At 35.8% G+C, this 26,210-nt stretch overlaps 1 protein-coding gene across 2 annotated transcripts; it reads right to left on the bottom strand.

Moving 5' to 3' along the window:
• Window positions 1-1,531: 1,531 nt before the first annotated feature.
• On the bottom strand, window positions 1,532-26,004 carry LOC110450705 (trafficking protein particle complex subunit 10-like). 2 transcript variants are annotated; one of them, XM_021498358.1, is made up of 22 exons: window positions 25,908-26,004; window positions 23,924-24,005; window positions 23,027-23,159; window positions 21,509-21,702; window positions 20,544-20,739; window positions 19,559-19,673; window positions 18,819-19,066; window positions 18,249-18,395; window positions 18,014-18,125; window positions 16,994-17,094; window positions 16,447-16,538; window positions 15,668-15,808; window positions 14,389-14,492; window positions 13,523-14,025; window positions 13,019-13,160; window positions 12,257-12,483; window positions 10,767-10,867; window positions 9,858-9,981; window positions 8,638-8,802; window positions 7,038-7,224; window positions 5,920-6,030; window positions 1,532-5,484 (listed from the first exon to the last, which is right to left on the bottom strand). In XM_021498358.1, exons 1-22 carry the CDS (start codon window positions 25,930-25,932, stop codon window positions 5,303-5,305), a joined length of 3,432 nt encoding a protein of 1,143 aa, XP_021354033.1. In that variant the 5' UTR covers window positions 25,933-26,004; the 3' UTR covers window positions 1,532-5,302. The 2 variants fall into 2 exon arrangements, with proteins under 2 accessions (XP_021354033.1, XP_021354034.1); XM_021498359.1 differs by lacking the exon at window positions 14,389-14,492 and having other exon boundaries at window positions 15,681-15,808.
• Between the last annotated feature and the right edge of the window lie 206 nt (window positions 26,005-26,210).

Genomic DNA, 26,210 nt, shown 5'->3' with positions numbered 1-26,210 from the left:
GAATAAAACGTTTCTCAGATTAAAGTTCTAAGATTGTACTTTTCAAAGAAATAGTTGCCAAATATTAGCTTGAGGATTTCGATTTTTTGAAACTGTTGGTGTCCTAGTGAACACAGTCAAGCTGTATGTATGTGTGTATTTCATGTATAAACATTTGTGAATGATTTTTTGACTGTTTAAATACACTTGACAGTATATACATGATTTATATTCATTCCTGGTAATTATATATACCTCAACAAGTGGTGATGTTTGTGCAATTTTATGAAACTTCTGTTCATGATAAACTATTCTGTGTTTTTGGACAAAATATTTGAATGTTTCACAGTATCACACATTTTACTATAAATGTAAAAAGAGACCTAAAAGGCATGTACTACTACTCATTGTTACATGTGCATGTATTCAGTTTTTTCTATTCATGGTCATGAAAGGAATAGTTTTACCATGATTACTTCAAAACTAGTGCAGTCATTCTTGATTATAACTTGACAACTAGAAAATGTCTTGGCCCATAGTCATGGTGGCCATTTTGAAACATTACACTTACTACCCAAGGGTGATATGAGATGATCATTTGTTGCAAAATTGGTTTAAGTTAACCTGGAAGAGCTCATGAAATTTCCAATTCTTGGGAAATCATGACAGTACAACAGGACTTGGTCAACAAGTACAGGTCAACTGTGATAACCTTTATATTTATGCTGTGCATTTATTGTTGTATAATCTGTAGAGTTTTTGATATGCAATACCTACTATATAAGTTGTAGTTCTGTAGAGTTTTTGATATTAAATTGCTAATTTATAAGTTGCAGAGTTTTTAGCTCACCTGGTCTGAAGGAGCATGGTGAGCTTATGCCATACCGCAGCAGCCGTCGTCCGTCCGTCAACTTTTCCTTTAAAACGCTTCCATTCCTGAACGTCCAAGTAGATTTTGACTAAATTTGGTCTGGAGCATCCTTAGGCCAAAGTGACTCAATTTTGTATAAACAGTGGGTGTGGCCCCCCCTGGGGGCAGAACCCAATAGGGGATATAGAGGTAAAACCTTTAAAATCCTTCTTCTACCATAGGAATTCAGGGATTTTATCCTAATTTAGTCTGGAGCATCCTTGGGCCAAGGGGACTCAATGTTGTCTAACCCTCTGGGGCCCAATAGGGGTAATTTAGCAAATTATTTAAAATTCTTTTTCTTCTGAAGGGATGACAGGATTTTGTCCAAATTTTGGATGAACGGTGTACCTGACCCCCTTGGGGCAGAGAGGCAGGGCCCAATAAGGGATATAGAGGAATAGTTTTAATATCCTTTTTCTTCTGTTGGGATGAAGGTATTTTGACCAAATTTGAACAGTAGCATCCATTTTGGAAGGGAAATAAATTTTAAATAAATGGTGGGTTTGAACCCCCTGGTGGCAGAGGGGTGGGGCCAAATAGGGAAAATAGAAAAATAACTTTAAAATCCTTCTTCTTTAGGAATGACAGGATTATGTCCATATTTGGTCTAAAGCATCCTTGGGTGAAGGGGACCTAACGGTGGGTCTGACCCCCCTGGGGGCAGAGGGGCGGGGCCCAGTACCAGTAGGGGAAACAGCAAATTCTTCAAAATACTCCTTTTCATGTAGGAATGACTGGATATTGTCCAATTGCATATAAATACAACCTGTGACTAACCATGTAATACATGTACACTTCCAGCAACATCTGGCTATTTCAACTTCAATTTTGCTAACATATCCAGGTGAGCGATACAGGCCCTCTGGGCCTCTTATTAATAATACATGAACATGGTATGTTGAAAAATCAATATATTTCTATAATTACAGGGTATTGCATCTTTGGTAGAAAATTTGTTTATCGATTACTGTACTATCATTCAATTTGATACTGTGATGTTCCAGGTGAAATATTTTATCTTTAACATCCTGGTTAGCTTCGAAATTAATATTAGGGAATTTTCTTTAATGTGCTCATCTCATTGCAATCGTCATCGTTACAATCATGAAATTGAACAGAGGACATTGGATATATGATTTATGTACAATTAAATTTGACATGATAAATGTAAAGGGTAAGTTTTCACGCTGTGACATTTGCAGTTTTTAACAGAATATAATGTGATACACAAGATTTTTTACAAGGAATTGCTTTCAATTTATGATTTGGGTCCAACATCATTTAAGGGCTGTTCCAGAATTAACTGCAAGGAAGGGATGGGACTTTTTAAAAGGCCCAATCATGTATCAAATGTTGAAGCAGGGCTGGTATTCACGAAACTGTTCTCATGCTCAAGCATGGAATCTGTGCTCAAACGAGTTTTTCTTGTAACTCGCCAAAGTATGTGACACAGTCAATTAGTTAAGTGTAAACAGAATTTGTGTTTGATGTCTCCCCAAAATCATCAACAGAATGTGATTTTTTCTACTTAATCATCAATAAAGACATTGGGCTTGAGCACAGAGTCTGAGTTTGAGCATGACAACAGATTCATGAATACGGGCCCTGGTTTGATATAAGGAATTGAAGGGTGTTACGTCCCCACTATCCATAATATACATTAATACAAGTGTCTCCAACCTCCCTTATACATGGACTATTATGGAACAGTCCTAACATTGTAAATACTAGATAGTGCAATTTTCATCAGATCAACAAGGAACATTGAAATTTCATCAACTTTCAGGGAGTATTTCTGTTCAGTTTAAAATTGATTTCACGATTATTCATAAGGTCAACCATATTGGTTGAAACCTTATGGTTTACTGTATTATTGATTCATGTGCATGTAATATATTTGGAATAAATCAACACATATGTTATGCAGATTGCATATCAAATGTGTGAAGTCTATGTTGGGTGTTGTACGAGATAAAACATTTGTTTGAATGTTGTAACAAGTTTAACCCTTTCAACACTGTAGACCATAATGGACTCGTCCAGATCAATGCATGGTAGAGTCTACTAAAGTTACATAGGGGTGAAAGGGTTAACTCGACCAGTCAGTATCAACAGTTTTAATCCTGTATCAGTTTCATAGTCAAGACAGCTGGTCATAAATCATGCCTAGAATCACTGGGACAAGACATGCATTTATCACATAAGAAAAGATAATTTATTGTAGAGAACTTGTCTAATAGATATACTATTTCTGCTGCAACTAAATGGCTTAATGTTCCAGACTCTTATGTCCATAATGTCCAATATCAACATTATTTTTGTGAGTTGTTTTGTTTGATTTCATTTAAAGGCCGATATTTACAAATCTTTAATCTAACATATGTAAGTTTTAAAATAAAAATTGCATTGCCGAAATTATCATTAGAAAACATTTTAAATTTTAAAGCAATTTCAGAAATATTTCTGAAAATTTGAGTTTGTGGCCGACAATAATAATCCCACATTGAATATAGGATTTGTAGTTGTGTAATCATATTAGGATAATCAGAGACTTATGGTTGAATAATTAGAGTGCCAGGACCCTTTGTAAGTGATCATGTATAAATGGAATTGTATTTGTACAGTGTAATATTAAAATTATTTTATCATGATGGTCATATACCTGAAACCATAACATGTTTTTTTATTTATTTTTATGAAATTTCTCGAGTGCAGCTCGTGGTATTGTGGAGATGTATGTACAACGCAAGGGGTTATGATGAATAATAGGTATATTTTACCCATGAGTTGAATATTTTTCAGTCTTGCTTTGAATTCATTTTAAACATCACCAAACTAAATGAATTATAACTTGTATTCATCATGAAACTAACATGATCATCCATGTACATGACAATAATATCATAATATTAAACCAACATCCTGTAATATATTTCAAAATACTGTATGTATAAGTGTTTTTGACTTAACGGTATTATGTCTGTAAACACAATGTTCTCATAACTCCTTCCAAAGTACCGCACGGCATGATTTGAATGATATTTTGTACACACAACAATTGTATTGAAGGGATGTGAATTAAAGTATATTAAATAGAGTATCTCCCCTATAAATAGAATTTTGAATCTTTGTTTAAATCATTGTTTGTATTTAACTCCTAAAGTACTGCATCAATTTGAATGACATTTGTTTCAAATAATGCCTTCATTGATGGGGAATGTGAAGAAAAAATATATAAATTGGAGTTACTTCCCCTCTTTAGAACTACACCAGATTTGGACTTTTTCTACAATTTTGTATCCCAATCCCACACCACCTAAGGATGCTTCCATTCAAATTAGGAGAACTTCCATTCAATGTTCAAAAGCAGTCGTTATGAAGAACTGATGACTGACATTGGACACGGTGGTACGTATACGTAGGACATAAGCTCATATTGGTCCTTCGGAGAGCTACTGACAAAAATACATTGCATTACCCTTACTGATTCGCCATTGGTCCTTTTGGTGGTATGTGATATTTGGTATATATATATACAATGTATATACTGATCTTGAACCATACAAAGTAGTTGTGTCATTTCAATGATGTCATCAGGCTGAATATCTTTTGAAAGTTCTTAAACCAATTCAAAAATAAAGAAATCTACAATGACTATTGAATAATATTTATTGCGTAAAATAAATATACTATCACAGTCTCTTGGCTGGTAATACATGATTCATACTGTAATGTACTTAAAACCAGAAATTCCATTTCTGACTTTTGAACAAGCAATGGTCCCAAATCAACTTATACACTCGAGACACACAAATCAATTTTTTCCCTCATTATTAAACACACTCTAGTGCGGTACAAATTTGATGTACCTGCTAACACACATTCAAGAGACGGACAACTTACATGTCACACACATTCCATAGACATACAAGTGAAATAGATCTAACACATTGCGGTGACATACAAGTTATAGTTGAACAATAAATGTGCCTTAATCCGAGTTGACAAAAGTCTAGCCTCTACTTCTTCAAACGATCCAAATCTAGTTATCACTCCACTTGATCTGTTAGGCTATATTATATATATCATATGCTACCTTGTATAGTAACACCCGTGATATTACATTTCTATAAAAAGATTTGCTGATTTCTTAAGTCTCAAACTTGTTTGGAAAGGAAAAAGAAGGGTAATATACACCCTTAATTAACCTCACTTAAATTTTTAAAGCATTATTATTAATTTATTAGTTTTAGTCTTGGATTAAAACCCATTCCTATTATTTGTCAATTTCTTTTCCATAAAACTGTAGATGTGGACACACTTTTCTGGTTCTGTCATTATTTTGTTTTCCTATTATATAAAGAGATGACGAGATTGAAAAATCTTCAATGTGAGCAACGAAGACGGATTTTAGTTGGAGTCTCCAGCATCTGGTAACACATGGACTTGCTGAGCTATACTGGAGTAATACACCTGTCCGTGACTGAAGGGTAGAGTGCGAGTAGTCACCAAGTTCTTCTCTGGATTGGACATGGGAATATCGCTGTCATTTTTGCTATTACAGCTGTTGTCTCCTTGCTTGAACCAAACATCTACAAATATTTATTTTTTATTTTTTCAAGCATATATATAACTCAAAACTAAATAAAGCAAGTAATGAAAACTTTCTTGGACAAATTAAAATATCTAGTAATCTCTACAAAATTTGATAGAATGCTATTGTCCAAACAGGACCTCCAGTTTGTTCCATTTTTTTTATTTTTGCAGCAATTCTTAATTTTTACATTGGGCAAATCTTTGAATTCATTACATTTCTAATCAAGTAAAAACTGCAGACCTAGCAATTTCAAGTAAAAATACAAATTTAACAATCTCGGCTCCACACTGTAAATTCAGTAATGAGCAAAACTGTAGTTTTTACCAAACTCTAACTTTTCCCGAAAGAATTGTGAAAATAGTACAACGCAAGCTTGAGCTGTGTAGATCATTTAGATCAACATAAAGACCTTTAAAACCTAAAAGCTTACCGGCTTGGTTTTTGAGGAGTTGTACTGGTGGGTGCGGCACCAGCCCGGACACTAGAGGAACAACACCCAAGGTGATCTCAGCTGTCATATCTTCACACAGCTGAACCACACCTACAACACAAACAGCCTTCAGCATCATGTGTGTGTCAGGGAATGAGGTACTCAATGGGATCACAACAATACAACTCCACTGTCTATCATGGTTGGGATCATATTACTATGAAATCTAAGACAATATGAGCTTTTACTTATCTTTTATTAGAAGATTTTATTGTGGAAAAAGTAAACCATACATTACATACTACACTTATTTTTCTTAAGGTAAATGAGACTTATTAAAAACGTTTTTCTAGTAACGGACCATTTTCAGTAGTTTCTGACTACATAATAGTATATATATTTTTTTATATTCTGGCAATAATCTAACATGAAAGTATTAAGTTTTCATGGATTTAAATAATGCTGTACAGTTTGAACATGTATAATTGTATATACCGGTAGCTACTGCGTACCAGGAAATGTTTGCCTAGTCAAACTTTCGCCTTTCACAGAAAGTCCATTTATATCCACTCAGTGTTAATTTCACCCTTCACATTTAAACACTATGTACAGTTAACCTGTCTCAACCGGATTTCACCGGGACGAAACTTTGTCCGGTTTACACAGGTGTCCAGTTTATACAGGGCCAGCATGTCATTTTTTTAATTACAATGTTAAATTATTTACAAAATATACAGTATATAATACAAATGAAGGGAGACCCGACATTGGATAGCGCTGATTTGTTTCGAATGTGTTTGCTTTAGATTGTAGCCAGCTGAGAAAAATATACCAGAATGAACAGGTTGTTTTTACATTGATTACTGTGTCAACTTTTGTGAGAAACAAAGCCGGTTTTCGGGAATGGACAGGAAATGGTTTATATAGGGAATATGCCGGGACATGTTTAGACAGGGATCCCGATTAGACAGGGGCCAGTTTAGACAAGTTATACTGTATATAATGTTGTCTACTAATGTTCACTGTAATGATGAATTTGCCCTCATTACAGAGGGTGAAAAAGGTGAAAATTTCCCTGTATACAATATCATGCATTTCCCAATGAGGTATATACCTACCTGAGGTATTGCCAAACAGGGCCCAGATACTGCTGTCCTGGAGGACCTGATATGACAAAGACGTGTCGGCATCCTCATCATCCTGTTCATGTGATCGGATGTGGATGCGAAGTGTGGCTTTGGCCCCGACCTTACATGTTCCCATCTCCGGCTGGGCGGACACGATTGTCTTCACAGTGTACAGAGTCTGGAGACAACAACACAGCTTTAGAACGTACAAACCTAGGTCAATCTTTACAGTGGTTAAGCCTCTTTTTCAATTAACTAGATATAGAAAACTATTCTTAAAACTAGATGTTTTGTAATGAACAACAAGAGTACCGCGGGGCGGAACAATATACGCCCGTTGAATGCCATATACGGTTATATACTTTCTTACATTGAAATAAGATCTGCATCATTCTATGAGTGGTTAGCTGTCATGCTATACAAAATGTAGGAGAAAATCTCCGGACAAAAAATCAAATACTGAAATGAACAAAGGGCAATAACGTTTGCAAAAATTGTCGAATCAAAATTATTTTAAGGGAGACACAACTTCATATCATGATTATAATGTATACCCAGTTTCAAAGAGATCGGTCAAAAAATGTAGAAGGAGATTGCCGGACATACAAGTTCACGCCGGCCGGCCAACCCCATACCATAATACTTCCATCAAATTTAATGGACGTACAAAAAAAATATATCTTCCCATATCAGCTAGTATGCATAATTTCTTTGACCTTATTTGACCTTTTTTAGAGGCAAAGGTCATGGTTGCACACTGCAAACTTTCTTTTTATGATGTAGGTATTTTTGAAGTTTCATCAGAATATTATCAATGACTTGAAATTTACATCCCAGACAACATACACCAAATGTTTTGCACATTTTTGACCTTTGGCTTTCAGGTGAAGGTAATCCTGACCTTATTAAAATGTACTGCACACCTCTTGGCTTAAACAGATATACTTCAGGTTTCACTGAAATTTTTCTAATAGTTTATAAGTTATAACCTGAACATGAGTTTGAAGGAAATTTTACTTCTTGCACAGTGATGTCGAGGTCATATTCACCTAATTACTGTGCTCTACACACGTTCAGATGCAGATACACTTTAGGTCCCATCAAGAATAAAGATAATAATTTGTTAACCGCTTTGAGACGACCTATGAACTAGGTTGTGATAAAGCGGTATATAAGAACCTCCAATTATTATTTATTATTATAAGAAAGCTTTCACAGCTTAAAAGTTATGCCTCCCACAAGATTTCGCTAGAAATTTTGCACTTACTCAACCTTTGACCTTCAGGTGAAGGTCACAGAGAGCTAGTGACTTGTCGTTAGAACAGTGAGTGCACTGCACACCTCATTGGGGTGATACAAGCACACTGTAAGTTTCATCAAGGAATTTCTAACATTCAAAATTGATACAACTGCATCATGACAATATTTTAATAGAAGAAACAGTAAAAATATTACACCAATACCATATGGTAAAACAGTGTAATGAACTACTAGGTATTTTTCATGGTTCATATACCAAATTTTGCAATGCTAATAATTTTTATTATCCAAATGGGTTAAGTCGTCAAAAGTTTAATATATTTACACATACCATGAAGTTTTCCACATTACATTCATATGAAAGTTGTCTGCTCTTGTTTTCCTGGTCCAGTATGGAATGGAATGTGGTGGTGAAACAGAGGTTGGTTTGGATCACGTTTTTAGTGTTTGACTTCAGCTGCCACATGTAGGACACATTCATGTTGCCGTTCACCACCTGATCAACAAAAAAATAATTCCTGTTGATACATTGTCAAAATCATAATTACATAGTTACCAACTACCCTGCATACTGATCCAAAGTGTAATTACATAGTTACCAACTACCCTGCATACTAATCCAAAGTGTAATTTCATAGTTACCAACTACCCTGCATACTAATCCAAAGTGTAATTACATAGTTAACAACTACCCTGCATACTAATCCAAAGTGTAATTACATAGTTAACAACTACCCTGCATACTAATCCAAAGTGTAATTACATAGTTACCAACTACCCTGCATACTAATCCAAAGTGTAATTGCATAGTTTTCAACTCTATCTTAGTACTTTAGCAGAAGTTGTCTGGGTATGTATCTTCAAGCAGATGGATTAATAGAATCTTCCCCTACCTTGAGGGTGTGACAGAGAAATTTCCTACCTGAGGGGTGATGTTTTTTGGTTAGACAACAACAAAAAATCACCCCGAGGGTTGGAGATTTCTCTGTCACACGTAGGGGATGATATTTTTCTCCCATCCTATTATTTCAGTCATAACTCCACCGACAGTAGTCTGCCATGTTTGTAAACAAAAATACATTTAGGATATAAATATTGTCATTCACTTTTGATGACGTCACAATTACCGGCGACACATTTTAATGACGTCACAATTGAACATGTACATGCTAATCGGCACGTGGCTATCTCCCCCTAGAGGGTGACAAGCTGATCTTTCCCAGTTCAAACGGGAGACACACCTATGAAGGGTGGGAGAAATATGTATCTACAACAAGATGGATGAACGGACACCAAGTCCAGTATACCCCAGCCCTAACTTTGCTCCATAATATACATCATGTACATCATCACATTTTCATGTATTCAACTGCATAGTTACATGGAATATCATTCGTACCAACTCTGGAGTTTTTCAGCTGGTATGTTTTGGAATATCGCGACCAATTTAATCTGGCTTTGTCATCTTTTATGTGCCAGATATGGTGTTATATCTTATTTTGAAATTCATCTAGCCAAGGCAAGGATAAATGAGGATTGACAAGGTGTTACCAGTTCCTGATTGGCCTTGTTGAGTGACAGCAGCTCTACGTCGGGTGACTGGACAGTCAGGTTGGGTGTGACTAGTGTGAAATCCTCCCTGGTATTACCATGGACCAGGATCTGTAGATACTTCCTACAATGACAGTCAGACAGAGTATTCCAGTAAAACATCTATACTAACCCATGACTCAGGATTTTGTTTGCGGGTACCACACATACCGGTATTATAATAATAATTATAATTAATAAGTTGAGGCTCTTATATACGGCTTTATCACAACCTAGTTTGTAGGTCGTCTCAAAGCGGTTCACAAATTATTATCCGTGGTTATTATAGGGCTTTTTGCAACCAGCCAATACTTTTCTCAACTCCCTTGGAGCATACAGCCGGTCTGCCATTTCGGCGCTCACAGCTAGCATTCTACAATTCTAACACTGCCCAACCATGTACTCATTTACAGCTGAGTAGACTGGAACAAGCGGAGTAAAGTATCTTGCTCAAAGATACAACACAGTGCCGTGCCATGACTCGAACCCGCAACCCTTCGGTCATGAGCCCGGCATCCTACCACTAGACTACTGTGCGTCCAAAATATTCAATTTATAATTTACAGAGATGTAATAGGCAGCTGGAAACCAAACCATGGATATAAGTGAATTACCTTCAACTAGAAAATTTTGAGATTTTTTTTTTATATGCGTCAACATTTATTTCGTCCTTTAAAGTGGAAATTCTATGTATAAGATACACAGTTTATATATATGGATACATTTGCCATCATAACAAAGGATGAAAGTTAAAAGGCTGTGAACATTTCTCTGTATACAGTTATTTTATTTAGTTGATAATATTTTCTAATGACAGATGCACTATAAATACTTGTGTTGTCCTATGTAGATGAGGATGGGTATACTGACCTGTTGGAGGCCGTGTGAAGTTTGTGTGTAACATGGAATGGACAGGAGAACATCACTGAACAGCAGACTGGATCAGGGAACACGTCGCTCTCAAGGCGTACCTGCATTTAATTAAAACAATTCATCAAACTGAAAAAACAATCTAGATCTCCATGATATTCAAAGTATCATAAAAATACCGGTATAAAGCAAGCTTACACTTCAGATACCTAGGGGTAGTACGTTGTTTTGAGTGACTATACTGGCGATTAGAACATGAAATTTGGTTTGAACTCAAGACCAATAAGTCTTAAGAGTGTAAACTGAATTTCGTGTTCTTATCGCCAGTATATAGACACAAAAAACAATGTACTATCCCCATTCTAACACACCTTAACAAATATACTACGCTAATATGTTTAGAAACATTGTACCTTGCTACAAGTATGTAGTAAAGCACTCTTGTGACCTGTGCTGGTGACGAGTGATTCTGCAGCTGACTGACCAATCAGAAAGAAGCTTTCAAAAGTTTGTCATTTGGCCTGGCCCATACTGGCGATCCCTCGATCTGTATGTTGACATGGCGGAATATTTCGACTGTTCATGAACGTCCTGTTACTTAAGTTTATACGACACATTTTGATTAACATTGACCAAATTCTAACATTTCCATGTTAGGACGTATGCATGCCAATCTGTGTGTATCGACAAAATCGGTGATTATTTGTTTAGATCTGTGAAGAGTTTTGTGCAAAATCTATAAGACACATTTTAAAAGTTTCATTTGATTTCAGATTTAACTAGATGCCTACACACGGATGGAACGAACGTTTTAGTAATAAATGGAGGTAAGAACAAGGAATGTGTACTATTCATATTTAATTTATTCAACAAATGCATTTCATCCATCCTTTTTATTCTGTGTGTTGTGTTTCACTAAGAGCTTGACACCATTTTGTTTTGGTTAGAAACAGGACGTGGCTTATAAGTGCAATGGGTGGAGAATTAGTATTTACCACTTTTCAAGAGTCCATAATATTTATCTGGTTTGCAAGAATCTATCTAGAACCTATCCTGATCAAATGCAATTTATACCTATCTATACTACAGCACCCTCTTACAAGTATTATGTGCAGCATGCTTATCTGTGCATGTTAAAGGACGTATAGTGCCTGAAAATGGAAAGTGCAAACTGGTTTGTCATTGTTTGATAGCATAAAATTCCACTTGGTTGGGTGATTTTGTGGAGAGAAGAAAAATAACACTCAAACACAAATTATTAGTTCAGATAACTCGATATATACAAGCATCTGTCTTACCATTATCATTATGTGTAGAAGAAGATAACTATCGGTCACTGATAATATTCTGTATAAGATGTGATATTCTAGGTAATCATCACAATTTCATATAAACATTATCAACTGTGGAAATCATCACATTATAGTAACTTATGCGATTCATTATCTAATATAGAATAACATCATCAATTGATAAATAAATAAGCATACCTCAGCATTGCGGTCAACTGTGTAGATATCATGGAACAACAGGATCCTGAAAACTGCATGTCCAAGCTCTGTAATCTTTGACACCCGAAGAGTTGTCTCCTCCTCTTCCTGACACACAGTCAGTCCATCTGAGGTCAAGTAGGTCAGCTCGTCCCCCTCCTTCAGTATAAAGCTACCGGGGTCTATAGTGAGCTCCACCCACTGCTGTATACCAGACACTATCTTATCTATAGATGGCAGGAACAAATAGCATCAGCAAATAAGATTAATAAAATCTATTACCTGTAACTGAGCAAGACCGGGTTATCTCGGTCGAGGGTTAAGATTCTGTAACAAAATTCCAACCGAGGCATAAGCCAAGGTTTGGATGTTACTGAATCTTAGCTCGAGACTAAGATATACATAATATATACATATACCAGAGTGCCTTATCAAAGCATTTAAATTTTGGCCTGTCCCATTCTAGCTGTCACACTTTCTTACACAACTTTTGATATTAACAACATTTGTTATCATCACATAGTGTACAGCTTGTCAATTCATGATATTTCTTGTATGCTCTTTTGGAATATGAAAAAAATCTTAAGAAGAATTATTCATAGTACATTGTGAGTTAACTTTGGTTCAACATTTTTTTTTGCCTTCAAGTACAAACAAACAGAATAATAAATAAAGTGACTGCTATATATAAACCCCTACTACGTACAGTGTTGGGGCTATATTTTAACAAACTTTTGAAAATTTCTATTTTCTTCCACCTACCTCCACTAACAGGAATGATTTCACAGCTAGGTTCATCATGGTGAACAAGGAAGAACTGGTCGGCCTCCAAATACTTGATGAAGTTCATACCTCTCATTTTCACCCACAGCTGTCCAAGTTTGTAGTGACCAGCACTAGTATTCTGGTAAAGACCAATATCAAAGTACACTGTATTCATGTTCAGTCCATATATATAAACTTCGTATCGTTATTACAATATTCTGAAAATTCAAATAACTTTTCAATTCTGCTTGTAATTCATGAACTGGATAAACAACTTGGTAAAAAATTAAACAATAAATTTAAAAAGTTAAACCCAAGGATATTTTTCGTTATTTTGAAAATGTCTCAATAAATGTACGGTCAGTGGATCGGTAGACCTTTTATGTGATTCATGTCTTATTTAATTCTGAATGAAATAAAGATTGTGCACTGTCCATAGAGAAAAAAAATATCTTCATATCTTTATTTAATATACACACAACTATTTAAGACATAGCTCACCTTTTGTACAAATATTAATTTATTTTCTCCAGGTTTGATAACAACATCATCACAACTTGCATAGTTGGTAAAATCATCATAGTCTTTGAGAGTGTCTGTGAGCTTTGGTCCCCGCCCAGAACTGTCTGCCCGGCGTAACACTTCATGGGTATTGATACAGACAATGCCAGCAGTATTTGGCCGTTGGGGAGCTCCCTCATAATGGGCCTGAACATTGAGTATACTGGTTATCTGTTGTGCAACAGGATTGAAGTTAGGTACAGCCTCCTTGGCACTGCTATTACTAGCCTGTCTGAACACCGCCGTCTTCTGGGACAAAAGTTTTGGCAGCTTATTTGTTTTCTTCAGCGAAGTTTTCAAATTGTCACACTGAATGTCACTAGGGGTGTTGTTTACGAGGATGACCTCTACTTCTAAAGGCTGGTCTACAATGACCTTCGGGGTCAATACTGTCACTTCAGCAATGTGGAATAAAGACGATAACTTCAAAGTGAATGACGTGTCTGTAAATTTAATAAGTTTTCACATTCATTATACAACAGCAGATTTGATGTAGTTAAGAAAAGCTGCATCAATTGTTTGGAAAACTACACTCATGTCACGAAAGGTCAGTTTCAGTTACCGGCCAATTTCTTTTACTCTTACAATAACATTAGTATAGCAATTTTTCATACATCCTCTTCATATGCAAGTTATTGAAAGAGATAATGTAGCATACCCAGATATTGTATACTTTAGCATACCCAAAACCATTTCTTCAACATTTTTCATTTGATTATCTCCTCAATATCTTATATCTTATAATATGAATTGATATTGCCATTATAATTCTACAGTCATTAAATTGCCAACTAATGTCACATTACCTGGACTGTTTTTAGCCGTTTCTATGACGTCCTGTAGGTGGATCTGTCGGACATCCTCAGGGAGGTTGGTACTGGTGGCTATGCTACAGCAGGTTTTGATGTATCTAGTGCCTCTGTCAAGGATACTCTTATCCAGGATATGTAAAGCTCAGGACAACTTTGAGGTAGGACCAGAATTAGTAGTGCCCAGTCTGTTGGGAGACATATGCCAACCAGTGGCCAAGTGTAACTGAACTTGATACAGTATAACCTGTTAACACCTACCTCTTTGCTGATCTGGATACCTTCTCTAAACTAGCTTTGATACCTGGTCCTCAGGCTGATATTTCCTCTCTTTTATCATACCAGGTCATCACTGTAACAACTACTGTTCGTGGCCTGTTGACTTTGCCGCATATTGTCGATTACCCTGACATTTTAATTTAAACTTGGTCTTAGTCTTTGTACATCTTTTATACAAGATTTCATCAAAATTGGATAATGTTTAAGCAAGTTATGATGCAGAAGCAAAAACTGAACAAGCTTATTATATGTACTATAGGGCACCAACATTCTATGAATGATGGACCCGAGATAAACATTAAACCTGACTCCATATGAATTTGCCAAATACAGCGTACTCTAATTCTATCATATTTGGTTGAGACATGTTACACTGTATGGGTCAGCATTAAATAAATAAAAAGCAAATCTAGCATAACATTATGACAGATTGTGACCTACGGACTTGACACGTTCCTATGGCCCAGAATGAAAAAAAAAAATACCCCATGGTCTGACCCCAGATCACTTATTATTGACAATAAGTGATCTGGGGGTTGGACCATGGGTCATATGAGTGTGTTAAGTCCCTGTGCTACATCCTAAAGGGGTGAAGAAGTTCACCAAACAAGTGGCATTAAATCTAATTTCAATAATAAATACCGAGCAACATCTACAAATTTATTTCATAGTCTTTGAGAGTGTCTGTGAGCTTTGGTACCCGCCTAGAACTGTCTGCCCGGCGTAACACTTCATGGGTATTGATACAGACAAAGCCAGCAGTAAAAAAAAATAAAAAAAATACCCCATGGTCTGACCCCCAGATCACTTATTATTGACAATAAGTGATCTGGGGGTCGGACCATGGGGTATTTTGTTTTCATTCTGGGTCATATGAACGTGTTAAGTCCCTATGCTACATCCTAATGGGGTGAAGAAGTTCACCATACAAGTAGCATTAAATCTAATTTCAATGATAAATGCCGAACAATATCTACAAAGTTATGTGCAAGGATACTTGTGGTCAATACCCTGTAACTTTTGGCATTTGGCCAGTTCCAGCAGAGCTCCATCAGCTAAGGCATGCCATCCTTCACGCTGATAGCTCTTCATGGCATCCACCAAAAAGTTCTCAGCTTTCTGGGCTTCTCCAAGGCGCCTGTTATAATCAGGGTCATTAATACAACTTAAAATAAAAAAATAGTAACGGGAACACTGTACATGCACATCAAACCCTTTCATCACTGTAGGCCATAAATGACACATCTAGAGTAACGTAGGGTTGAAAGGGTCAAAGAATCTTTCACGAGTGTCAGATTTTGTTGTTCTATACAGATTGTGAGGGAAATGTATTTTGTCGATTATACTGTACAGCTTTAAGCACATATTTAATCATAATGTCACTATACAAACTGTAATATTTTCATCTGCTGGCCATTTTTGTCACTACAAACTATAATATTGTCACTTGCTGGCTGTTTTATGTCATTAGAGAGTTTTGCTGTATAATATTTCCACCTTTTGGCAGTTTTGAACATGTTTGCCCAGTGTTGAATTCATCTACATATCCTTACAGATTTTGCTAACTGTATACATTAATTATATTTTCCCCTGGTTATGAATAAAGAAACAATGACAATTTCCTCATTTTACTGTTTGGTAAAAACTTTCACTGTATTTTAAAATCTGATTGATTATTTAAAGGAAGATACAAATTTAAAGATATTTTGTGCCATAATATATAGAAAATGTTTCAAATTGACAAAAAATATAATTCTGGTTCAGTAAAACACTTACAAATAGAAATCTGCCAAGTCCTTTCCAATAAGTCTTGCTGATCTAAATCTTCCTATGTGCTTAAAAGTTCCCATGGTCAATTCAGACAGCTCCTAAAGTCCAAACAGTATACACTCATTTAAAAACATAATTACCCGGTAAGTTCTTAAGTGACACTTTCTGTTAGCCATATGTTTTTACTGTAAAACATGATTTTTCAAGTTTTCAATTTGAAATGTTTCCAAGTGGAAAGTGTCATCCTTTATCAAATGCATTGTACTTACCGGTATTTTCAGAGTAAGAATATTCAAGCACTCTTGGAAGTAAGTCAACAAACAAGTCACCAAAAGACTGGCATATCAAACAGGCCAATAAAGTGGGAAATCATGCCTGATAAAAACCAACAGTTAAAAATTCATGGGAGACCTGTTGACTGTAACATACGTTCAAGCTGGTTTCATTAAAATTCACAGATTAAAAGTCTGTGTTCAATTTTTAATCTATTAATATTATACTTCTTCAGATTCTATGTCAGCAAAACTGATTAGTTCTTCAGTAATAGTCATACCAGGAATATTTTTTGGAAAGTGTCATTTGACGATAATGCTTCTCTCAGCTTGTCCCTGGGACGGGGTGTGTGGGATACATTTGGTCCGGAGTAATCTTCCTCTGTAGATGTAAAACAAGTTGATATAAATACGATTTCATTATTTCTTGTACATCAATTGATAATATTTAAACAACACATATATTGTTTAAACTGTTAATTTTCCCAAAACAAACTAAAAAATAAATTACAAAACCAACCAACTTATAAAAGGTTCTTTGTAGACTTTAACAGTGAGACAAACAACATCCAAGTTATCCAAGTCAGAGTTTGCGGATGGCAAAAGTATTTTGCGTTGAAAAAGGGAGAAATGAATGTGTGTAGTATACCAGTCATGAAAACATTAGTTTTACTTTCAGTTTAACACCAACATCTGTATTTGTTTTAGTAAATTACAACCATAGAGAGCTATGTGATATGGAATGTTGTGTCACAAGCTTGTTATCAGCAACTTGTATCAAATGACCACAAAAATCTTTTTGTTATAAAGAGTAAATAGGTATGGCCAAAAAAGATTGATTACTTCGTTCTCAGGCCCGCGCGTATTTCATTTTAGGGCACCGCATTGCCGATTTTATCGTGAAAGTAATAAAAAAAAAAATCGTGAATGCGCCAGCCGCCGTCTTTAAAAAAATCTGGGTCTCTACACAACTATAAAAAGACAAGGTAATGCCCACAATGTATGTTTTACAAACTACACAATAAAAAAAAAATCGCCCTCGTCTCGTTTTGGCCATGTAAAATGAAAATAAAAAAATACCGCCCTGCTGCATCTCTTTTGAAAAAAATTGGCCTGAGAACCAAGTAATTAATTTTATTTGGCCTGTGCAATGAAACAATTTCTTGACCTGATTGTGACTGTCATAGACAGTCATCATAAAGTGAATCTCATATTTATATATCATCAGTGAGAATAATTTATGGTTGAATACAAAATCTCAATTGTATGATTTGATTCCCTCTCAAACCAATTCAACAAACCTGAGTCTTCCTCAATACCCATGCCCGATGTAAGATCTAGCACCATGGTCAGCTGTTCAGAGGAGGGTGTATTGTCCGGTGTCAGGCCACACATCTCACCTATACTGTAAAGCTAACACGAACAATTTTTAAATTAGTCACGTGAGTTCACTTTGGTTAAGTGCAAATAGGATTTGATTACACAAGAAAATCATGATAGTACATGAAGCAGATCTTAGTACTGATCCCTGGTTACCTTACGCCGTGTGTAGTCACGGAGGTTGGCCGTGTACAGGGAGTAGGCCTCCATCTGTGAGGAGTCTGTGTGCTTTTCACATGTCTGTAGGATCTCCATACAACTGAGGAACACCCAGCAGTCCAGGGCTGCCTCTGGCATCACGACCTGTCAATAGGGAACGTGTGATTAAGGTGTCGTAAAATAACATCTTATGTCAACAAACTATTGTTAATTCTAATCAGTCAAGAAAGATCTACTGCTGCAATTGTCTTGTCATTTTGGTCCCCTTCCCATATGTTATTCCTTGAATAACATTTACTGCTAGGTTAGGCTGCTTTTGAACTTAATTAAACATTTTATTTATAGTTCAAAAACAGTTATATATTTAGAGCTATATTCAATGAGTATTTATATACACTGTATTTCCTGTTGCTATTTTCACAAAATATTGATGCTAACAGGTACTTTAATATTGTTTGTTCATAATTTACTTAAACATTTTTTATCAAAAACAAATCCTAACTACATACCCAGTAAACATGATCTGATGTAAAGATATAAACTGTGGTGTGTAAAGACCCCCCTCACCTTGAGTGTGTTGACCTCTTGTATGGTTTGGTGGAGGAAGTTGACAGCCCTCTGAGCCACTTCCCATGGTTTTTCCAGCAGGAACAACAGTGCACACTGACGAGAAAATAGGTAGTTCCGGAAATCCAGCAAGGTGGCCTCATTATGTTTGACTTTGTCACGTTTGTCAAGGTTGATCGCTTTCCGCAATGACAGCCCTGCCCAGGAAGTACAGTCCTTCATAAATTTTGACATCCATGCTGCTTTTTCTGTAATAAAAGAATTGTTAATCATATAAAACTGAAAACTCAATTTACAGAAATCAGTTATGAATGGGTCCTGGTCAGTAATGGGGGCAGCTTGTGTCAGACGTTTAATTGTTTATTCCAGGGCAATCATTGGTAATGTATTGATTGTCTGCATCAAATTCAGCATTATATGTTTGTGTGTGCTAAAGAACAGTGGGAGAAATACTTTCAAGAAATCTTGACAGTTCTTTCAAAAACACCTTTTCTCCCATATTAAATATGGGTTCCCTTACTACCATCTCCTGAGGCAGTGGAAAAACATTTGTACCCACTTATTTTGGGGAAATGAATCTTGCATGATTATAATAACAGCCAGATGGACCCCCTCCACAGAAAAAAACCCTCTGTATTACTATAGTGATATGATTGAAGAGATCTAAGTTGATTGGCTGCAATTATTATATTTACTTTGTGGCTATAATATGTAACCAAACAAATACACACAACACTTACTACCAGTGGTGGCTTGTGTCAAAACAAACTGTGAGAACAGGGCATCCAATTCATCATACTGAATCAGTGCATCGTCATGTAGACCCAGCATCTCAAACATAAACCCCAACTCCTCCTGGACAAATATAATTGATAAAACATTTAATACTGAACCAGGGCATGATCATGTAGACCCAGCATCTCAAACATAAACCCCAACTCCTCCTGGAAAAATATAATTGATAAAACATTCAATACTGAATCAGGGCATGATCATGTAGACCCAGCATCTCAAACATAAATCCCAACTCCTCCTGGAAAAATATAATTGATAAAACATTCAATCAAACTGTGTCAGGCTATCATCAGTTAGATCCAAATTTTCTAGTATAAACTGCATCTCCCCTTAATTGGTAACTCATCACTGATGCAACAATCAATACTTGATCAGGGCGTTTTCCTAGTAACACATAATATGTAGCATTGATTTGTTAGGCAAACCAAACATGTGTAACTTAAACCCAAGCTCCCCATGGTAATAGAATTTCAGGGCATTGTCATACAGACTCGACATAGGTAACATAAAACTAATCTCATGGTAACACATCATATATACAACATTCAATCTCTATTTACATAATGCTGTAAGGTAACAACATGTTAGGTTACAGAACATGCTGTAAGGTAACAACATGTTAGGTTACAGAACATATTTAAAACAGTTATTATGTTTTGAGTCTGGTGTAGAAATACAAAATTCTGTACCAGATATATCTATCATTAAGTATCATTAACCCTTTCACCACTGTAGACCATAATGGACTCATCCAGATCAATGCATGGTAGAGTCTACTAAAGTTACATAGGGGTGAAGGGTTAAATACTAAGTATCATGGACCCTTTCAGTTTAGGATTTTTATGCTGATTGGCAGAATCCTCAACAATATCATACATATATGTATTACATAGCAAAAGATTACTGAAAATGAATACAGCTTTCTGTTACCTGAACAAGGAAGAAGTTAACGAAGTCCCAGCCAGGTTCATTTCGTTTTTCTCTGAGGCTCCTCATGTTTTCCTCATACTTGCTGAGGTGTCGACTAAATGCTTGTAACATTAGTCCTCTCAGGCGGCCAAGAAAGCCATTCCAAGACTCTTGACTCTTTGAGTCCAGCTTAAGTGGCTCATTCAAGACAATACATCTGGAAATGGAAGTATTTTGTCATAAAGGCAATTAAACAGTTTGAATATTCAGGATGAGGTAACTAGAAGACAATTCAATGACAGAACCACATGTGTTAAAAGGTCTCTTATATATAAGTAGAAAGAGCAGTCTCTCATGAAAAGTTTTACTATATTTTAAGTATATGATCATGTAGTTGACATAATTCACAATTCAGCTGTGAGTATGCATTGATACATCCACTCACTTCTGATGTCTATTAGAACTTTAATCGTATCCAAGTATAGTAACAAGAGGCCCTGAGGGCCTGTAGCGCTCACCTGGATATATGTTTAATACAAAATTGAGTCCCCTTGGCCCAAGGATGCTTCAGACCAAATTAGAATAAAATCCCTTGATCCCTAAGCTAGAAGAAGGATTTTAAAAGTTTAACATCTATTTCCCCTATTGGGCCCTTCTCCTCTGCCCCAAGGGGGGCAACACCCACTGTTAATACAAAATTGCGGCCTATCAACCCTTCAGACCAAATTTAGTCAAAATCTACTGGGCCGTTCAGGCCAAGTAGTGTTTTAAAGGAAAAGTTGACGGACGATGGACGCTGCACCATGGCATAAGCTCACTTGCCCTTCAGGCATGTGAGCTAATAGATACCATTCCCTTGTAGTCTAAATATCAATAGCAGTTAATTATTTGAAATATCAGTATTAGGCTAGTACTGATATTTTAATTTTTAAATGACATTGTCATACTTCTTAAAATTGATACAAGTTTTTAAAAGATGTTGATACCTGTCCGGTTGCTTGCTACAGAAGTCATTTTTTACTTTGTCTATGACCGAGGACCTGGGCAGCAGTTTGGACTTAATCTTGCTTTCATCATTCACAACAACTGCAATCAGCCAGTCTGGGTTGTTCTTGTTTTTGAGTGCTGTGTGCCATTCTAGTAACTCTTCCTTCACCGATTGCTTGTAGGTGTCAAGGTCCTGACAACAAAATAAAGATATAGGATAAGATAGTGTAACAAGATATTGACTATGTATTACCAATCAAACATGACTTAAACTATACAAGGTTACCGCAAAGTGGTACATAATACCACAGTCACATGGTGAATTGAATAAAGAAGGCATCATTCCATAAATTACTGTAGAAACAGTGATTAACGAACTCATTCGAGCTTTCACAGTAATTAACCTTCATATGAAGTTTGAAGTGAATCTGATGAAAATCACTCGAGATATCGAGCAGACACTGTGCACGCCTGCCCAACCACCCGCTCGCTCACGTGATAACATAATATGTCCAATTTTTCGACAGGCATATAATAATGTAATATTTCATATTCTCAAGGTTACCAAAATTCCAGTAGGGGTTTTTCCACTAGAATGTACTGTATACCAGGAAACTATTGCCAGGTCAAATACATCATATTTGCTTTTCACCAGTAAAATCCATATTGTTCCAGTATCAATTTCACGTAGCCTATGTTTCTCACTACCATGTATGATATACTACATTATTTACTCATGTTCCCTGTCTGACATGATAAATTCACCCAAATTACAGAAGAGGGGTTTGGTGGGGCATTCCATATATACGACATTGAACAAAAGCAGTCTGCTCTGCCAATATATTACTTTTTTCAGATTGGGTGTCATATATATATGTGATGAAGGAATTTTATTAGCAAGATGGAAATACTGTCACGGCATAAATACTTCTATGACAAAATATACGCAGTATGATTTTATTCCTTGCAGAATCGATGTTTGTCCTTTGATCAATGCTTCTACGATTGATGATTACCTGGCTTATTTTATGAGAAAGAAACATTTTTTACCTCTTTTAACCTAAATAGGACAGGTGACTCTCCATAGGGTTGTGGTATTTGCTTGTAATTTATTATACAGTAATAACTTGTTGAAAGAAAGACTTTTTCATCAAATTTTCCAGATAATGTTGTTTTTTATACTTTCAAATTCTTAGAAAATCAGTTCTTCAACATCATAATCAACCACTACAGTAAGAAATTATGTTTTCTAGATCATCAACCTTTCACTGTGTATTACTATAAAAACTATTCACAAATCAGATGTAAGCTTTTTCTTTTCACAGTATATGTGTCATATAACAAAGATCTAAGGAACATGTANGGTATACAGTATATGTATTATATAACAAAGATCTAAGGAACATGTAATAATTTCATATACTGANCATATCATATACTGATTACACAATCATGAAAATCTATTAAACCGTCTTGTTACAGTGCCTTATAATTAATAAATCAGACACAAAACTTACACAATCCGTCCAAAATATGTGAAAGTAAGGTCGACTAACAAGTGTCTTGTCCTTGTCTTGAGGGAGAATGTCTTCATCAAAAGGAACAAAGCTGGCCTCCAGCTTGAGAGTCTTTGGGGGTCTACCATACGACCTGCACACCATAAAATACATCAAGTTGTGGTTCAAAATACCAATAAACACAATATGATGAAGCAGATTTATACATATAATTTTTTGGCTTTTTCTCCTCGGTATTTAAAATTAACAAAATCGACATTAATTTCATATGGTTGAAAACTTTTTCTCACATTTCATAATTGTAATTGACCGAAACTACATCAATCTAACTAACTTCTGTTGTATACAAGTTTGGTTTGTTTGTGTTTTACGCCCTATTAACAGCTATGGTCATTTGAGGACGTGCCAGGTTTTGGTGGTGGAGGAAAGCCGGAGTTCCCAGAGAAAAACCACCGACCTACAGCCAGTACCTGGCGACTGCCCCATGTAGGTTTCAAACCTGCGACCCAGTGGTGGAGGGCTAGCAGTAGCAGAATGTCAGATGCCTTAACCACTTGGCCAAGGCGGCCCCTTGTATACCATGTATAGAGGCAAGTGCTTATAGCATATATTTTAGTTTTTAATTGACACTTTTGCAATATTTGCAGTCTTATGCTTAACTGGAAATTAAACAAGGGACCAATAAATATCAACATATGTTGAGAAGCTTCTTAAAACAAGTGATATTCATAAATTGAATTATCTTGTAACATTTTTCCAAAAAGAATGTAATTATAAAAATACATGTATAAGAATTTTTGCTACCCATAAGTATCTTACAAATTAAGTGTATTATTTTTGTCATACTTCTTTTAGTGGTAGTGGTAGTGTAAGCCTTTAATCAGTACATATTCATACCTTCTCCACTCTGTGGGCTCCCTTGGCAGTCCTTGCAGGAGTGCAGAATGTAACGAGGAAAACAAAACCTGATTTCCATGACCTTTAAAAGAAATTAATATGCATATGAATTGTTTCAGTTTGTAAACAAAACATCTTTTAATTCTGTTTTTCACCTTGCTCAATTTGTCACTTTACTTCCTTTATAGTACTTCTACTTCTAAATGGTACTGGCTAGTAGCTACACTAGAATCAGAATCCTTGTCCGATCAAATTCTTACTGAATTTTGAAGAATCCGATCAAAATCTGATCGGAATTTCACTTTTTCCGATCAGAATCTGACTGAAAATGTTGTACAGGTAGAAAATTACACACTGCCTCGAATCATTATTATTTGTTTTTTAGAGTTTTTTTTAAAGAAAGTCTGAGTCTACTTGATGTATTATATGTACTCCTATTTTGATCTCTACACAATAAAAGAATACTTTTTTATTTGAAACAAGACTGTATCAGATCATATGCGACAGACCAACTTGTCTCTAACTGATAAGCTTATAAGCCTGGTGGCCATGGTCAAGCCACTGGCTTTCAAAACATATGTTTGAAGGCTGATCATGATTAGCCAGCATCTGACATTAATTTTCACAGCTATTATTTTCTCCCACCTACCATAGATCTCTCGGTCTAGTTACCTTGGAGTGGTTCCTTGTACATGTATAAGATTTGAACCTATAAGGATACTGTTTCTGAATTTGAAATGGCTATTGATGTCACCGACACTTATTTCAGAAGCTAATCATTATTAGATAATAACATTTTTTTTTTGTATTTAAAAAAAATTATGATTGATAAAAGTTATTTCAACATTTATCAATCACTCTTGTTGCCCAGCTGGAATGTCATCGAGCAGAGGGAGGAAATGAATCATCTGAGCAAACCCATGCACTCCAGTTTCCTCCCACATCGAGTCCCTCTGGGCACACTGCACCATCCAATTGTAATCATAAACAGAAAGCATAACAAGAAACTTTTTGATATCGAGCGTGGCAGTATGTACGGTATGTTTGATAGGAGACTCCAGTTACATGTATTGCTGAATTGCTCATGTGGCATCATTGAAAGCTAGTTCAAGCTTGTGGTGATGCATCATTGTTATTTCGTTCACTCGCGACTTACTTTTCCGGTTGTGCACTTATTATTTCCTTAATCATAGTAGTGTAGCAATGTCTATAGTAATAATGGGATTTAAAATTTTAAAAAAGATTCCACATGTATATATATGAACTGTACCGGTGCATAATGTTTTAATACAGGAATAAATGGTACATACTAGTTATCTTATTATAATAACTGTACACACTGATATGTGGCGGAACTGGACTGGATCGATCGTCATCGACCAGGTAGCTTATATTAATATTGGTAGAGCATCAGTCGAGATCGGAGGGTCCTGGGATCGATTCCAGTCTGGCAGTGCATGATGTATTTCTCTTTCTCTTATATTTAATATTACAAATGCTCAGGGTGGTGATTTCTAGTGAACTGGCCTGGTAGCTCATTAATGATTAGAGCATCAGTCTAGAATTAAGCTATCGCATTTTTTCTTTCCTTTCACATTTGGTGCGTCACTACCACAAAAGATGGAATATATATACTGTACAGTAGTCTTGTGTTATGACGTTATGCTATTGTCAGATTGATTTTCTCATTATTATAAACATGTTTCCCACTTTTAATCTCAGTTCTTTGTGATTTAGAAATACGCATCCATTTCCATAAACGATGTCTTCAAAACTGACAGAAGCAAACACGCCACGGTCATGATGCATATTTAACTACATGTACTGTAGGCCTAGAAATTTACAAATGAAAGATGCTGATGGAAGTCTAGGCCTGAACACGTAAGCTTAGACCTGCATTATTTTCCTTCAATGTAGCTTTTGCATTCATACACTGGCCTATTTTTAAACCATTAATGTTTTGTTTAATTAATTAAATATTTACTTGTAACGATGGGTTTCGTCTCCATGATGGAATAAGGTACCCTGATATTATTCAGTTGTATCTTCAATCCACCTCCATCTTTTTTCGTCTGCTCCCATGCACGCAAGCCACATTTTCGTACTATTGGAAAATAATCATGCATTATTTAATATATAAGACATAGACATTGTGTACCATTTCGAACAAAACATCCAATAAATTATCTTACGCGTATTACATATAACCCATTGTTTCTTTATTTTGAAATTAATTTTTATATACGTAACTAAACGTATACAGTGAGTCTGAATCAATCATCCGTTT

Source organism: Mizuhopecten yessoensis, unplaced genomic scaffold (genome assembly GCF_002113885.1).
Source record: "Mizuhopecten yessoensis strain PY_sf001 unplaced genomic scaffold, ASM211388v2 scaffold5459, whole genome shotgun sequence".
NCBI lineage: Eukaryota > Metazoa > Mollusca > Bivalvia > Pectinida > Pectinidae > Mizuhopecten > Mizuhopecten yessoensis.
Note: the sequence above shows the minus strand (reverse complement) of the source record. Positions and strands in the feature narration are given on the sequence as shown.